Source organism: Fulmarus glacialis, unplaced genomic scaffold, assembly GCF_000690835.1.
Source record: "Fulmarus glacialis isolate BGI_N327 unplaced genomic scaffold, ASM69083v1 scaffold36161, whole genome shotgun sequence".
Taxonomy (NCBI): Eukaryota; Metazoa; Chordata; class Aves; order Procellariiformes; family Procellariidae; genus Fulmarus; species Fulmarus glacialis.
Genome location: NW_009194034.1, coordinates 454 through 18,156, shown reverse-complemented (window position 1 = coordinate 18,156; position 17,703 = coordinate 454). Strand labels below are relative to the sequence as shown.

Sequence of the window (17,703 nt, the reverse complement as noted above, 5' to 3'; positions counted from 1 at the left end):
CCAGTCCTGCACTCCAGATCCTAATCCACATGCTCCTACTCACCAACCTTGCCAGTGTCTCTTCAGCAAGAGTTCTCTTAACTCCAGAAGCAACAGTGACTCCAAATAACTTAGCTGTATGACCATTCTTCCACAACCCCGATGGTTAGATTTATAAGGGCATTGTATGCATTTGCATCTATTTGCTCTCTTTGTATTAGTAACAAGGACCTCCCAAAAGATAGCTTATACTGTATCGTATCCAGGCTCCTGAGGGATTCCGGATATCATCACCTCCTGCTTTTCCCTTATGGTTTTTACACTGGGCTACAACCATCCAACATAAGGTGCCCCTGGGCAAGTGAGGGAGGGAGGGAAGTGGCAAAGTTGGGAACACACAACTTAATTAATGATGGGATTGTCAGTCACTTCGATGTCAAGCCCCACATCTACACACCATGCACTGGCATTGATCTTGCCCTGCCCACTCGGCCCAGAAAGGCAGTGAGAGTGCCTCTTCTCATGCCGAACCACCATGTCAGTCTTGGTCGCCATCAGACGACTCTTCCTCTGCCTCCTCCAGCCACTGGATAAACTTCTGGAGCTGCAGAGACAATGAAATATAATTGGGTAACAAGTGACACCAAACAGATGCTGGGAATGCTCAACGACGACACTGTCTCAGTTTTTTTAGTGTTTCTAGGAGACAGGGAAACAGAGGCAGATTGAGGGAGAGAGAGACAGACGTTTAGATGAAAAGCAACTGGGATGCCATGGACAAACCGAGACTGATTAGATTCCTGAGGGAGATTCCTTCAGTCAGACAATCCCCACAACACTCAGCAAAAAGACAGAAGTTTGAGAGTTTTTGAGAGCTTGAGGGAGAAGAGATGACAGCTGCACCTTAGCTAAGACAAGTTAGGAAAACTCTGCTGGGAAAAACCTAGTCCCGGAGAAATTGCTATGAAGGCAGCTCATTTTACCTTTTAACTGGGCTCGAATAAGCAGCTGAAAGCACTGCTGACCTATACTAAGAGCTGACTTTGCAAAGGTTTTAAACAAAGTTGGAGTTCTTCAGAGATGGCTTTTTTCCCCGGCTCCTCTTCCAGATCCACAGAGGATGACTGAAACAGGGCTCAGCCAAACTGCAGCACAAAGTTCTGCCCAATGGAGGGGGGAAGTTTATATGCTCCTTGCAACACAAGCCAAATGAAACCACTCAGTACAGCAAACACTTAGAAATATATGTGAAGGGACTGGAGAGCCAGGAATGAAAGCTTCAAAGGAATTGCATGGGGCCAGCACACAGGGCATTGGCCTAAAGCCCATTTCAAATGGGTGTTGGCTTAGAGAAGCCATGCTGCTACTCCAGAAAGTGCTAGCCTCACACTACAGAGAGCCTACTAAAAACAACCTCCCTCTCCTACTACCTCTATTCCTCAAACAGGATGATTATGGCAGAATGTCTGTTCTGGAGAACAAAGTTGTGTTGCTTAGTATTCAATGCACTGGTGCATTACTGGCCTACCATGTAATGGCAGCTGCTCCACAGAAGGCGACAGTGGCACCAAACTCCACTCAGTTTCTTTTAGCAGCTGTTCTCCCTCTCTCTCTTTCGCTCTCTCTCTGTCCCCGCCCCCCCCCACTCTAAACACCTTTGGGACTTACCCGCTGGTTTTTACGAAGCTGCTTTCCCTTGTCAGACGTGTCCCTCAAAGAGAACCAATTGAGAATTACATCTTCTTCCAGAATTTCCAGCTGGTAAAATGTCATCAACACCTGCATCGATTAGAAAAGAGCAACAGGGCTCTCTATAAACTCTTTTGGGGCTAGCTCATGTCCAAGCACAAAGTTTGCATATAATCTGTATCTCCCAGCTCCATCTTCAACAGAAGGCACTCAGTCTGCTTCATTTTGCTTTTATTGTTAAAAATAACTGTGCTTCTCCTACCAAGCCTTATGTTCCTGACAGTTAGATGCTATGACACATAGTGAGTCAAAGTTCAAGCCCCATCAGCTTCAGCTCTGTGGATGCAGGCTATGATTGAGAGCTGTGGGCAACAAAGGGCCACAGACGATGTCAGTTCAAGATGTTACTTAAGTTCTCTTTTTAAAGCATCCCAAAACCCATTCCCAAAGCAGATCTAACAAGCAACTCATGCAGGCCCACATACGCACAACGGTGACATGTGCAGAGAAGAGCATGAATCTATCCTGCTCTGCCCCAGGCTCCCTCCTCCTGCCAGTTCTCTCTAAAAAGTGCCTTATGGCAGGTGTCAAAGCAATTGGTCATTCATCAGCTCAAACTCCTGCCCAGTGCAGTGAGGGTAAGATGCAATCATGCTTTCTCAGGGTGCCTTTGTGCTCAGGCAGAGCAGGCACTTTGCAGCCGGTCTCCTTGTGGCAGAGCACTGACAAAGCCGGCTGACAACTCCAAATATAAAGTGTCACTTCAATTCCCAGCCTCCAGGGAAACCCAGGCCCCTAGAACAATGGACACATGCCAAACAATTGCTGTAATTCAAGGACATTTTGGCTCACCAAACTGAAGGCTTTTGGCTCAAGTCCTAAGTGCTTTGCCATTAGCCAGAAGCACTGGTAGCAGAAGTTAGGATTACTCTTTCTTGAGGAACCAAGAATTAAGCAGGCTCTAGGAAAGCTCTTCCAAAAGAGACAGGGGCTTCCTGAGACACTGCTAATGGAAAGACTTGCGATCCAAGGCAAATGCTCTCAGTGTGATAGGGCAGAAAGAATGCAGGGACAAAATATTTGTGAAGAAAGGTGAGGAGGAATATACCGAAAACTCTCAGAAGTGGGGATATACGTAATAAGCCACATGTCAGCTCCCCTTTATTCCCAGTTTCATAACTAGCTCAGCCTGAATAAGAAATCCCACCCTTATTCCCAGCTTTTCTTGTTTTGTACTCTAAAGTAGGATAAACCATTTGGCAGTTAGATCCCTGGGACCATGGAGAGACAAATGAAGTAAAGCTCTTCCTAAAGCAAGCCTCTGGCCTCGCCTCTTCCAGCATCACACAACAAGGGCATCTAGGTTAGAAGCTGCAAAATAATAGCTCCCTTCAGGCTGCATGCTGGTAATTAATACTCACCCTCAGCTGTGCTCCCTCAGACGCACAGGCAGACATAGAATTTTTTTTTTTTTTAAAAGCAATTGTTATAGGTGGATTTTCTATACAACCTCTCCACTGAGACTCCAAAATTCTCTCCTCTAAAGCAGACAAGCCAATGATGCAAACAGGATGCATTTCACCACGAATCTAGCAAAAACAGCTCCTCAGAGTTGGGAGCGGATACTCACTTTAGCTATTGATGTGCAGAGACTGTCATGTTCCAGGAAGAATTCCTCAATGGCAAATAAGGCATTCAAGTGATCTGACGCCCGTTTTATGTAGTTCTTAAATAACGGGGTCCAGTTCTTCAACAGCTGCAGGGGAAAACCACAGAAGAGTTCCTGAGCTATGAAATGGATGTGTGCACTCAGCCCTGTTTCTCAGCAGTGTTGCACTGAGAAACTGACCCAGGTAAGCATTTTAAGAAACCATTCAGCTGACCACTTAATGCATCTGCCTCACTCTGTCCATGAAACAGATGCTATTAAGTCTCACACATGCAGATAGGTCCTGGTTTTACTAAACAGCTTTGAGGATATCCGTTAGCTTTCTTGGGTTTGCCTCTCTGGATGGAATGCTAGATTATCACAATAAATGTGTTTAATGGAGTCTGGTACTCAAAGAAAATCACTTCACAGCAGACCGATAAGGAGAGGTACATACATGCTACTCAAACCTTCCCCCCCACCCCCAGAGCAGCTGACATTTCAGTGGAACTTTCCTTCAAAGCAGAAGAGCAAATAAGACAAAAGAGAAAAAGATAGTGTCAGGGTATTTACCAGCTGAGTAGAAGTGGACAGTGCAAAATAGCCACCCGTAAAACAGGAATGCAGCGGAGCAGCCCCTAAGTGCAAGTCACACATTTGCTGTGTGCCTACAGGCTTGTTTGGATCCTGGAGTCTGCTGCAGGGAATAGGCGGGAAGGATGAAGGGCAAGAAGTTGTGACACTATTAGCTGATCTCAGTTCTCTCCCCCAAGGCTTATTTTTTATGAAGTCTTTAGTTTAATGATTTTGGTACTGCCCTTCAAACAGTATTTCTGTCCAAGTCCCCCACAGCTCTTTCACTTGTTGTACATAACTGGAAAGCAAGCAGCAGGGAAAGCTCTGCAAAGCAGCACAGACTGACCTGAATCTGGGATAGGAGGTAATAAAGATAGTTAGACCCCTGTCCATAACAATTTTAAAAGGTAGTAGAACTAGGATAAGATACAAAAATTCCTCACTGACTACATCATGACCAGGCCATCCCATAAAAACATTGTAGGAAATTAAATCAGAATTCCACATCTTTTTAAATGGATTAATTCAACAGCAGGCATTTCTGCAGCTACATCCCTGGCATGCGCATACAGATACAATATTTTGCTGTGCCTTCAAACAGTATCTCCTTACAGAACACATCTGGTCTGTTTTGAAGGGAAACAGGTAATTCAAAGGGGCTTGGGGTGTGATGAAGAAGCTCTACATTCAGGGTTAATCAGCATTATTCTGTTCAGGACAATTGTTAATAGGCAGTAGCCCTGCCAGAAGGAGAGCTCCAGGACACATAGCGGAGCTAGAACCCAGGCTAGCGTAGGCTACCAAAGGTTGCCAGTACTAGGAAATAGTGCTCAACTACTCCATAGTACTACTACACTCCATCACCTCTTCAGAGTTGCATTTTGCTATGCAACCATGCTGGAATTTGCATGCCTCAAGCAGAAAGAAAGAAGGGGATTAGTACAAACAAACTGATCTGTATAGTAGTACATCAGCTGGCCCAAGGAACTACAGTTAACAGCACAGAATGATCCTAATCGTCATGGTATCACAACAAAAAAACTGAGGGTTGTATGGCATATTTCCAGAAAGTATTTTAGCCTTTAGCAAAATGCTTAATCCTCTTCCCTCCTGTACAACCACCTCCTGCATTTTTATTATCCTTTGGAATTCTTCACCTCAAGTGTAGTAAAGCTACTAGCAAGTTCCTTCCAGGCTAAGAAATATTTTGTAATCCCTTTCTGTTAACACCTTTAAATCATAAGCGGGCACAGCTCTAACCAGAAGCTATTGAGTTTCTGAAAGCAAGTTATTTATAAAGAAAGCAGAGCCATAAACACTCACAACCCCAGGACTCAATCCAGTATGCCTATTGCTGGGAAAGGGAAAGAAGAAAAAAATATACCATCTCAGGTCGATAACATGCACTGTACTGTAACCAGTGCTAATGGTGAAAGTAGCTCCACAGAGCCCCTAGGAAAAACATACCTATGAGCCTGTATGACTAGAGAGGATGCTTTGGGAGTTTCATGAAAATCTGAACTGGGGAATTAGAAGCTTGCAATTATTTTAGATTGAATAAAAGACTGAAAAACATGAAAAGATACCTGATAAAGGGTCCTATGGACAATACCATAACTTTCCAGGCTTTGACTCTACCTGGGTAGCTCCTCAAAACAATCTACAGTCTGGAGAAAGCAATCAAATTCCTCTGACTTGATTCATTTTTCATTAGATCTGGTCAGTGACACTGTATCAACTTCAACGAGGTTTGTGATCCACTTTTCTTTTGACAGAAGGACAGTCTCAAGACCAGGCCTATTTTACCCCTACCTCCAACACAGAACACCATCATGAAGTACGTGCAAAGCACGAGGGACAAAGCTGTAATTCCAACCTGTTACACCATAATAACATCTGTGCTGATCACCATAAATTGCTTCAGTGAAAGCAGAGATCCATTTGGTCCCTGAATAAGCGATCCCACGTTGCGTCCACTTGCATGACATTACAAAAGAGTAAGGCTCCCTAACAGAAACGTGAAGAGGTGCACCACACATGCTAGCTGCCGGGCAGCAGTGCAGACACTGGCCAGCTCAGCAAACTGAACTGCTATATTGCCTCCCCCGGCTCCCTTTAGACAGCCTCACCTACATAACCTTGTTTGATGCTGCTTCAGTGACAACAGAAGCACAGCCTTCAGTTTATCAGCAGCTTCAGCCATGTTTGCTCAAATCGTGTCTACAGTTCTAGGAAAGGTCTGGTTTTCTGTACCATCTCTGCTTTCCAACTTGCATAAGATCCGAACAAGATGCCTGACATACATCGAACTGGATAACTCTATTTCTCAAGCCTCTATGTTTCATCTGAAAAATACCCATGGGCATATACTTTACCGGATGCTTGCTTGCTGCAACACTTAAGAGCTTCACGCTCAGGGGTCAGCACTTCAGAGCACATACTGTGGTTTCAAGTCAAACCATACATCATAACTATGGCATTTCCACAATTTCCCTTCCTGAGCTGTCTGGGACTGCTCTACCATCACTCTTATACAAGCAACCCATCTTCCTTCAGCATCTCTTAGTCAGATTTGAGCTACAAAGAGAGTGAGAAACATAAAACAGTTCTGTAAAGTTCAGTGGGCTTCTGATATTCACCACTCCCAGAATGCAAGTATCCCCATCTCATACAAAAAAACACTTTCCCATATGTAAACCATCATAAACAGATCTCAGCCTAATACTGCTATTGACAGAGGCAGTTTTAGCTGCGTAGCTACACACTTCAGCTACATGCTTTCATTATGTACTTAACCTGTATCAAGATAGTGCTTGGGATTCTCAGGATGTAAGTAAGTATTAGCAAATTAATGGAGTGTACTTTTTACTAACTAGGGAAGCACAAGTTGCAGAAAAACCACTGTTTCAGATGCTGTACAAACATGCATGTTCTCCCCAAAGAACCGGTCTCTTCTCTTCAGAGCACTGTTGGTAAATACACAAAGCTGCTGCCCAGGAAGACCATCGATGTCTGTTCACTAAGCTTTTGAAGGCTGATTCGCTACGTCCATTAGAGGCACATCTCAACTGAGTTATTTTAACAGTGACTAACACCATGTGTGTAATTGAACATTAACACCTGCTGATTTCAGTACAGAAAGCCAGCACAACAATTCTGCACATAGTAAAGACACTGAGGCACAAAACTGTCCCAGAGAAGGATTCTCTAAGAAACTTCCTGGTTGTTCTTTACAAAGGAGCATCTGGAGAAACTGGCTGCCATGATGGTCAATTGGTTTGTCACTTGGCTCTCTTTGATAAATCTAAAGATAATTCGTGTTTCATAAATGCACATGCCACACAATTCCCTGCCTAGAGAAATTCCACTTGTCCATGACATGGGGCATGGTCACCCTGAACATTACGTTTAGATTATTATTGCTTCTCACTAAAGGTGAGTTGATTTGCTGTCTCTGCTGTTAAACGCGAGCATCAGCTTTCCTATGATGAAATATAAATGGACAAAGTTACCCAGAGATAAGCCCTTCATGTACTTCCATTGTCTTTAGCTTCTAAGGGGTTTCGGGCAATTACGCAAACCATTATGCATTTATATAGTATCCTTCATCCCAGACTAGAACCTCTTCTGACTGGGTGCTGCAGTGAAGTTCTCCTGTCCTGCTCGTGCTAGATTAGGAGCGCAATCTGGAAGACAGAAAGAGATGCCATATCCTAGCTGGAAAAAAACCAAATCATCCTATACAGCTACCAACTCCACACAACCTGCTGTCTCGATGTACTGCTCTCCACTTAGAGTCTAACACCTGCTCTAACGTTCTCTTCAATCCTCCTCCTTCAATTCTCTTTTTCTCGGATAGGATATGCTATTCAAGAAAACAGTCTGGAAAAATGAACAAAAGCAAGCAGGATTTAATCACAGTGAACATCAAAATCTCACTAAGCCATCTGATGAACAGATCAGTTCACATGGATGTTTCCCATCGAAGGCATCTCCACACGTCCAGGAGATGAATTAAGTGCTATGCTTACACCTGCATACAGAAGAATGAATTTTCCACCCTTCCCCATCAATTGAAAGCACATAGTTCCTCAGAGAAAGGACTATGAGGATGTCTAGTCTTCCTCTTTAGCTCCCTCTCCTAAAAAAATTAAACTAGTCCTTCCCAAACACATGCCAGACCCATTCATTCTGAAAGAACACCTTCGTAACCTGTAGAGTTTGCAAACTCGAATACATAAATGGGGTATAGCAAAGAGACAAAAATACTACAATGGCTTCAGCTTGGATCAACAAAACCATTAAGATAAGACTGCCTGCTTTTTCAAGCAGATCCTACCCTACTTTGTCTCCCTTAAGTCAGGAAATAGAAATCGCTCTCACCCAATTATACAACCCAACTCTTTAGAGACACAACAGAACTCTGTATCTTTGCTCAAAGACAACAGTATTGTGCCTTTGCATTTGGCTGGAAAAAAATTGGCACCAATTGCAGTATGCAGACAAGTAAGACCTTGGAAAGGATCCCATTGGGAGAGGAGCGTGCCCTGCTGCCCGAGGGACACGGCTTATGATGCACTGCAACTGGCTTCCTGGAATGCAAGCTTGCAAAGACATCTCTAACAGTCCCTCTCTTTTCTCTTCTACAAGTGATACACTTCTATCACGCGCAGGAAACAGAAACAACCATAGGTACTGACGTAGAGCTCCCCACATCTACAGTCTGAGCTGAGTTCTGTCAAGCAGGTACAATAGTTTCAGTTCACTTTTACTTCTATAGCAGACAAAGAGGTTCATGAACTCAAGGAGTTCCAAGTGGTTTCAGGCTTAACCAAAAAGACCTCTCAGCCAGGAACTACCTGGGGCATCCAGACAGACTCCTACACACTAGGAGACAAGCCCAAAGAGAGTCAAATGGAGCAGGACTCACAGGAAGTAATGCTGAGAAATAGTTCTGGGAGTCCAGGTTTGCATCCAGCTGCTGCAGTGGGAACTCCAGGATCACTTTACTGAGCACCTGCATCATCTCCTTCAGGCCAATGTTATACGCATACCTGTGAGGAAAAAGGCAAAACCCCCCAACATTTCACGCTATCTGATCTCTGCAGACTGTGGCTCTTCACAAAGATACAGCAGAAAATTTTATTTTCATCTTCCAGACTTGTTTTTTATTTGTTTGTTTGGTTTTCCAAATATTCAGGCAATAAAACCACCTTGCATTGCATCAGGCCCTGCATAAGGCCACAAGTCCTGAAAATCTGCTATCACAGTGGAACAAGCTGCTGCAGGGACAGCACCCTCACATTTACTAGAGCGCTGTAGGAATACTGTTGCGCAAAAGAAGGGAAACAGGTTTGTATTTGAGAAATACTAGGTAAAAGGCGCTCTGATTATGTGTTCTAGACTTGCTGCTGTAAAAACAGAGTGGACAAGCCATACCACAGCACAGCCCCAGCTGCAGGCAGCTGGTTGAATGTTGCAATGCAGAGAGCAGCAGCCCCTCCATGAACTCACAGGCAGTCTGTGCCAAGAACTGGCTCGCTCTCTTCAGTCCACAGTTACTTAATAGCAATTCAATCTCTTGTTACAGAATTGGGGCAGGAAAAGCCTAACCACGGAGGATGCTACAGATGCAGCTGGTGCTCTCCAACTCCTGTTGTCATTCAGTCATGATCTCTAATCTGCATTTCTCATGCTCTATACTGATAAAATTAATGTTTAACAATCAAACATGGGTATTCACATGGTTTCTCCTCTTCTTTCTAGATCTGCTGTCAAACCCAACTGTTCAGCATAAGGGACAGCATCCCTAACAGAACACTCACTTGAGGGAGTTGATTTCCAGGACCAGGTTGTCGCAGGAAATGTTTTCTTCTTCGCCCCTCTGTAACGTACCCAGAACCTCATTCTGGAAAACTAATGAAAGAAAGGACAGGTAGTTAGACATGAGAAGGAAAAGCACAGATTCCTCAAGCTGGTCATTACCGAAGAAACTACGGCCTTAACAAAGGAAGCATTCTGACACAGAATGTCTGTCTGTTCTCCATAAGCCGGCACAAACCCACACCAACTATACTTATAGATAGTGAAATATAAGTCAAATAAAAGAGTTGACCTACCCGATATCATTGATCTATCCACACAAACCAGTACAAAGCTATTTACCTCTGCAATCTTTTAGAGCAGAGTTTCTGTTATACTTTCACAATCTAGCCTTTCCTATTCAGACAAACCTCATCTTCCCCTAACTAAAGATGTGACCTCAAACCTAAAATTTATTGGTTTAATTTCCTTGGGGGAGATATTTCAATGTGAAAAAGGCTTTTTTTTTCCAATTTGGCTCGAATCTGTTTCAAATCCAGGTAAGCTTAACATAACAAAACAGAAAACCAAAACATATCAGCCAAAAGAGGCAGCTCCTACAAGGACATGTAATTCTCCAGCACGATTACAGTAGTAAGCTGTCCACACAGGGAAACTCTGCTGGACCTTCACACAATCTCTGAGTTTAGGCAATGACACTGCCATTTAAACAGACAACTCAGGGAGGTCACTTTCATGAAGGCTCAGTGATCAGGAGTGAGAAAGATGGGGGATCTTTGTCTAGCTTCTCATCCTCGGCTGCCTTGGGTTAACACAATAGCAATATAGGGAATATTAAAGAATGCTGTAGAAAATGCAGGAAGTGAGGTCAGGAAACAAACATATTACAGACATCCACACATTTTCCAATATACCTAGAGAAAGCAGTACAAATCTCACACTCGCTGCACTATCTGCAGACTCACCATTCTTCTTAACAGCCCATCTCTCACCTTTGATGTCATCCAGCTGAGGGGATGCTGCCCGACTGTCTGGCTCCTCAGAGCCCATGCTCAGGTCGCTGTCTGACTCGCTTTCTTCCTCTGAATGCATAGCTGGGCCTGATGAAGAAGAGAAGACACAGCATTCAACACCCAAAAGCTGCAGCTGTCATATGCATGAGGAACCAGGTGTCCCAGGACTTCCCAGCCAAGTCAGCAACTATCTGTCCTTGCAAGGAAGCTTCTACTTACAGGTCCAGATGATTAGATTTGCTGCAGAGGGAATGCTACAGCTGGCACTAGGATAATGGGACTTTTTAAGAGTCTGCAGGCAGACAACAAAGGACAGGGACAGAAGCAAATGCATTTTGCGCAGACTGCTGACTCATAATGGAGCAATGTCAGCAGACGCTGTCACTAGCAGGAAGAAAGCCAGCAGTACCCGGAATAGCCAAAGCGTATTCCCTCTAAGGGAGGGCCTGGTATCCCATAGTGCGCCATTCACAGCACAGACAGCTGTGTGTGTTAGCGTAAGTCAAAGATATAATAAACATCTTCCACAGAGCACAGGAAGAGAGAAAATCTGGTCCGCTACCTGCTTTCACTTCTCACCTTGCCTCCACACACATACATTACCTGGAGACAGTCTGCTTCACAAAGCCCAGGTCTTACTCTAGACACAATTATCAGCGTCCCACTCAGCCAGTTTCCCCAACACAGGTCTGTCTGTCCATCCCCAGGGGACTACACTAAACTTTTCCTCACCCCATAGGCTTTGTCTCTGCTCTTCTTCATCCTCTTCATTCTTGTCATCTGCTTTCCAGAGATAGCCTCTGCCCTCTGAGCCTACATCCTTTTTATTGTAACCTGAAAAAGAAACAGCGATTAGGAGGTAGATGTACTGGCTCTGCCTACAGGCAAACCTGAAATAGACTGGCATAACCTGCACGTTACTGCCCCTAAATATCCTTCATCAAGAGGGAGCGGCGATTCTTGCAGATGCATACAGATTTCAGCTTTTATCGTCTCACTTGGCTGGACAAGTGACCAACTTACTCCTCCCTACAGCAGCAACATTCAGCTGACCATGTTTAGATCCCTCGACAAACCTAGACTGGTAGAAACAGTATTTCACAAGGACAAAGTCCTTGGACTCAGTCCAGGTATGAGGACACAGATCTTGCAACCTGCCTTGAACGGAACAACTCTTCCAACTTCAGCTTATTGTCTCCTAAGAAAAAAGGAAAAGAGCTAAGTCTCCAAAGATTTTAATACTGGGGTACTGAGGTACATCTTCTCACTGTCCAACTTGAGCTGAATATCCTTGCTTGCCCTACTGAAAACACACATGTTCCAAGCTGATTGCAGCACTAAGCTCCAGCCTGGCACTGCAGAGTCTAGAATGGGGGAGGCAAAGACCCCATAAGATCATGGAAGGCAAAGCCTTCTGCATAGCCTGAGAGCATGGAGCCAGAGACTCTCATACCTTTCAGTTTCACTTTGCTTTCCTCCTTGTTCACGCCAGAATCATCACTGAACTGGTCATCATCCTCTTCCTCCTCATCTGGTGGGTGCAGAGAGATCACTGTGCCCTCAGAAAGAGTGATGCCAGGACCTACTACTACCTGCAAATATGTGCAACATCTCTTAATGAAAAAACACCCTGATTGCCCCCTTGTACCTCCACCAGCAGGGACAACAGCTACTCCAGACAAGCTGTATACTAACAAGTATAACTGAAGACATCAGCACTGCTAGATCATGTACCATACTACCCTAGCCAAACAAAAGGATGAAGAAGGTGGGAGCAGTAGCATATCCCCCACCTCTGCAAAAAGGCTTGGAGCAGCCCTGTATTCTGGTATGGTCTAGTGTAAGTCTAGTAACCTGCCAAGAAAGGCAGAAAGCAGAACAGACATAAATACAGCTCACCTGAGAAGAAAGGACACAGTGAGGCTTTAGCTTTACTTTCTCCTTCACTTCAGCTTCATCGCAGATAACAGAATGGCAGATCTCCACGTTATCTGCTATGTGTACTCTGTCCCAGAGAAAAGCTCCGTCCAAAATTACTTTATCACCTGTTATACATCACCAAGCACAAATATGTTGAGCAAGGCAGTTTGCTGCTCTCCCATACTAGAAAGCACCTTACTGAATCCCAATGCCCTTGATGCATGATGGATTTAGATGAAAGGTAAAAATTGGCCTTAGAGGCCTATGGCCACTTCTTACCCAAAGCTAAAAGACGAGTTTGTTCCCTACAGAGACTTAACAAGTTGACAGTTACAACTGGCATCTTGGTTTTGCACAAATACAGCCAAATCACAAAAAAATTCCAACCAAGACTGGGAAGAAGGAGTACCAGGCAGCTCACAAAAACAGGGACAGATGTCCCTCATTTGCAGGATGTTGGGGGGCGATAACTCTAGATCAGTAAAGGTCATGCATTCTCTACTGCTAAAACAACTCATTTGCATGAAGTGCCTTCTACCTTTCAGCATCATTATGGTACCCTGAAATGCTAATCTATTTCTTCTGCTGGAAAAACAAGCTTTTCTCCTTTCTTCCCATTAGAAGTCAGTCAGTACCCACCTAATCATCCACTCTCAGAGCCAAATGCACTTTAAAAACTAAACCCCAACAACCTGTGCCCTGGCCTGGCAAGGTCTGCATGTCCCCCATTCTTGTACTCACCTATCCTACAGTTCTGCCCAATAACGCTGTTTGTTATGGTGCAGTTGCTGCCGATGACCGTTCCCTGCCCAATGAGTACGTTCTCTTCCAGCACGCTGCCGTGGCCGAGACTAACATCCACCCCTCGGTAAATGTTGTGTTTAGAATGGCTGTAACTCTGATTCTTGTCATCGGTAAAGTTCATCTCTGGAGTCAAAGGATAAACCCAGCGCCGGATGATGTCAGAACACACAGCTTCGTACATTAGCAGGTTGCATATATGGGCACCGTACTCTTCTGTCGTTACATGCATATGGATCTGGTTCCCCAGGACCTGGGAGACAGGCAGGACTGAGTCAGAAGATTCTCTAATGCAAGGTAACAGGATCTCCCTTGTAACAACCCTCAACTTACCTCCTCATTCACCAACAGACCACGCACAAAGTCATCCCGTGTCTGGTAGTCAAAATTGTCTGTGAACAGCTCAGCCACCTGCCAGGAACAAAATATAAGGAAATAATATAGTTAGCAGAAAATGTTGCCAGGGAAGCCAGAAAATTAATGGCTGTTCAGTGGTTCTCAGAGAGCCGAGTAATACAGTATAGGAAAGCGATGCTCTTGCCTTGAATAAAGCTTTGATTCCTTCTGCTAGGAGTGTTGACCTTCCCATCTCCTCTTCCTAATAGAGACTACGAACAGATTCCGGTTTTCAGAAGGGGCAAAACATTGCTTTAGCATTTCCAAGCAATCCGCCCAGCCTCACTTTGTAGTTTCACTCCCAAAGGAAGGCTGTAGACCAGCTTTTTCAGATGTGGAAGAGATGTTAGCGAGCCTAGCCTGGAATAACCCTGAATGTTACCCTAACATGGTACCAGCTTGCAAGTACTGACACTTTTCCATAGCATAGCCATCACCTCAGCTCCACAGATGTTACTATATTTGAGGCGAAATAGCTTATTTTCCAGAATAGTTTCATCCTGTGCCAAATCAGCCAGTTTACTGATGCATCCACTGCCTAGTTCTGCCTGGCCTCAAGCAGCGGATGCCAGATATAGACTGAGCACCCATACAGCCTGCAGAACAGCACCACACGATCACTCGGGCTCTCAGCTCAGTCACTGAGCACAACTGGGAGTTCTGCTTTCCAAACCTAGTACGCTCAGGCCACAGGCACCCCCCGCACACCAGCAGGACAAAGGGAGCAATGCAGATTGAATTTGGACCCTCAGAAGGGCAGAGCTCACCTGTGGAGAGCAGATGCTGATATGACAATCCAGCAAGTCATGACGCACCTCAACGTTCTCAATAGAGTTCTGGAACAGACTCTGAAAGAGGAAAAAATTCAGATCATCTGAGTGCCTCGTGCAGTACTGAACCCCCAAAGCCTTCTAGAAGCCAGGAGCAGTGTTGATTGAATTATTAAACTAGCTGAAGCTCTGAAGATCAGAGAAATCTACAATCTACACTGAGACACAGGCTTAGCAGGCACAGCCTAGTCACACACAGAGCTGTGTGTCAGTCAACAAAGACTGCCCTCGTCCTTACACAGTGCAGCTCTCCAAGAAATAGCCTGTACTTCGAACAACCACTTTTCCTGCAGGAGGCTCCTTACCTTAGTCGCTGGGAGCTAAAAAGAACATTAATAAATCAAAATGCAATATTCATAGCTTCCACATCCCCTGCGGATTTTTACAGCTGTGGTTTGGGTTTTTGTTGTTGTTGTTTTTTGTTTGTTTTGTTTTTTCCTTTTTTGTTTCCTACAGTGATTTGTGCTTTCATTTGAAGGTAAAGAATAATCTACTTGTTACCGATTTGGGGATGAAAATGCCATATAATCACAGCCTTAGTTCTGAGCTGAAAAAAGAAAAAGGTCCATCTATCTCACTGGAGAAAGTGCCTCCACAGACATTTACAGAGCATTTACTACATTATTAGGTGAATAGGACAGGCAGAGGTAATAGGAGGTACTACCCCTCGCACCTCAGGTTATTCCACCCCATTGCCAGGCTCGGTGCTTGTTCAAAATGGTTTGTGTACGATAGCGGTATATGCATTTCGGTTTGGGAACCCCTGCAACAGCACAAATCATCCACCTCCCTTGTTTCACATGAAGAAAAGGAATCAAACACAAAAACTGAATTGTGAGAAATACGTCTGCCCCATCTTCAAACTCTGAAACAAGTCCCAAACATGTGTGTCAGCACAACTTCACCAAGCCTCAAATAAAGGTTAAAGGAAAAAAAAGCCAGTTTACCAAGAGTTACTTCCTATCATCTGCTCCTCCAAAAGAAGCAGCAAGCACAGTTCCCCAGCCCTCACTCAAGGAGGACCTCCTCCTTGGGGTGAGCTGCTTCACTACTGCAGCCCTTTTCCACACGTCAGGTTCCAGACGCACCATAGGAAAGCGGAAGCGTTTCAGCCCCTGGGTTCTCTGGTAGTGAAGGACACGGTTTGTGGCACTGTCCATAGCAATAACAATGTCATCCTCTTTGCACCTGGCATGGTGACCAGGTGAGGACTCCTTGAATATCATCGTCATCACGGAAACATTCTTTTCCATCTTACGACGCAACCTGAAAAAGAAGGGCAGAACTTTAAAATCACTCTTCAGAGAGTTAGAGCCCAGAGTCTCAGCACACCAGACCAGTACCCTCTTTCAACACCTACTTGTGCTCTTCCAGGGCTTTGGATATATTGAAATTGGACACCACATCTCCAGTGACGAGAATGAAGTCGGAACGAACAAGGGACTTGGCATCAACGTCTCGTAGCACGTCACCAAGGGAGCGGTACAGGTCAGAAGTCACAAAGCGCACTGTGTTGGGGGAGGTGTGGCGGCACCACTTGGATTTTCTGGAAGCAGAAAAACATATCAGGAAGGCATAAAGAGGATATTCCTACAGAGAACACACCAGGACACAGTGCCCCAGTGCATGCCACATCTGTAAGCAAATGCAAGGAGAATCTTATTACAGTGGGCCTACTATCGATAGGCTTAGGTACGCTCATTTGCACACAGTAGATGAACTGAAGAGGGTACTGAGGGTTAGACTTTGAGAATGTAGCTTATGGAAACTTAGGAAACCCGACTCCACTGTGAGCCAAGTTTTGACAAAGGAGAAGGAAAAATTACACGCAACCCAAATTTTTTTTTCCTTGGAAAGCAGCACCTCAGGCAGGGAAAAGACTGTATGCTTCTCCTTAGCTTGCAAACCTGCAGCATGGAGAGACAAAGGTGCTGTCTGAGCAAGCTGTTTCCATATGCTGCACGACATACCGAGACAGGGCATAATGCAAAGGGTGGTACTCTAATGTACATGGCTACCCAGGAAACCCCTGCTTTTAGACAAGAAAAGTTAAATACCAATACAAATGCAGTCCCAAAACACTCAACCCTTTTAATATGCTGCACAACCACACTCCTTCACAGGAGGAATGGTCTTTTTTGAGGATGTTTTAGGAGACTTCTCTTGAAAGGGAATCTCTAGCACATGGTTTTCATCAGAATGATCAGTGAGACCTTTGAGGCTTGCTGGAGGATAGAAGAATCCTGTCCATGATAAAGCTAAAAAGAAGAAGAGATTCTTACTGTAAATGCTCTTTTATCTCAGCTGACTTCCAACAGCAGAAAACAAAGGTTTCTTCCACTCCCGTTGCTGTTAGGAATTCCAAGGTATAGTCAATCATGGCCACATTTGCCATAGGTAAAAGAGCCTAAAAATAAAAAAAGAAACACAGATAACTGAACAAACACTCTGTACCTCAACATCAGCAACAGTCCCCTCTAACCTGAGGACGTATCATCAGTGGCGCCAGAAAACACAAATAACTGCTCTACCTCATTTTATCAAAAATTTTCAAAAGTTGATCTAACCAGTAAGAGCTAGTTTCTGATCTTCTGTAGGAGCAGATCCTCACTTCAGAGAAGAAAGCACAAGAGAAGTGAAGTTATCACATTCAAGATAACTCAAATAAGTGAGAGAGACTAAAAAAAAAAAAATCCCAGAGTGCTGATTCCCTGACTCAGGCTTTAACTGCTACAAGAAAAACCTGACAGACATGAATGATGAAACCACAGGAATATGACTGTCCAGAATTAAAGAAGGAAAAAAAAAACCCAATCTAAAATGAAATGAGTATTCTCTTGAGATTCAAGCCACACTTTTAAACCAAGTTACTGATTCACAACTGAGTGATCTCATAGTATTCTTTAATTCATTTTTGGTGACGTTTTGTTTCAGGCCTGAGCTCGCGTGTATAATTATGACCACCACAAACATTTAATCAGCAAACGAGGTAAGATAATTGTTCAGACCTAAATTCTCCAGTTTCTTT

The 17,703-nt window shown here is 44.3% G+C and overlaps 1 protein-coding gene across 1 annotated transcript; it reads right to left on the bottom strand.

Annotated features, from left to right (window-relative positions):
• Positions 1–313: 313 nt before the first annotated feature.
• EIF2B5 (eukaryotic translation initiation factor 2B, subunit 5 epsilon, 82kDa) lies at positions 314–17,076 on the bottom strand. The gene is made up of 15 exons (XM_009587639.1): positions 16,958–17,076; positions 16,036–16,221; positions 15,764–15,941; positions 14,613–14,693; positions 13,783–13,860; positions 13,390–13,702; positions 12,628–12,773; positions 12,182–12,320; positions 11,461–11,562; positions 10,708–10,815; positions 9,718–9,808; positions 8,823–8,946; positions 3,299–3,424; positions 1,648–1,758; positions 314–583 (listed from the first exon to the last, which is right to left on the bottom strand). Exons 1-15 carry the CDS (start codon positions 17,068–17,070, stop codon positions 518–520), a joined length of 1,962 nt encoding a protein of 653 aa, XP_009585934.1. The 5' UTR covers positions 17,071–17,076; the 3' UTR covers positions 314–517.
• Positions 17,077–17,703: the final 627 nt, after the last annotated feature.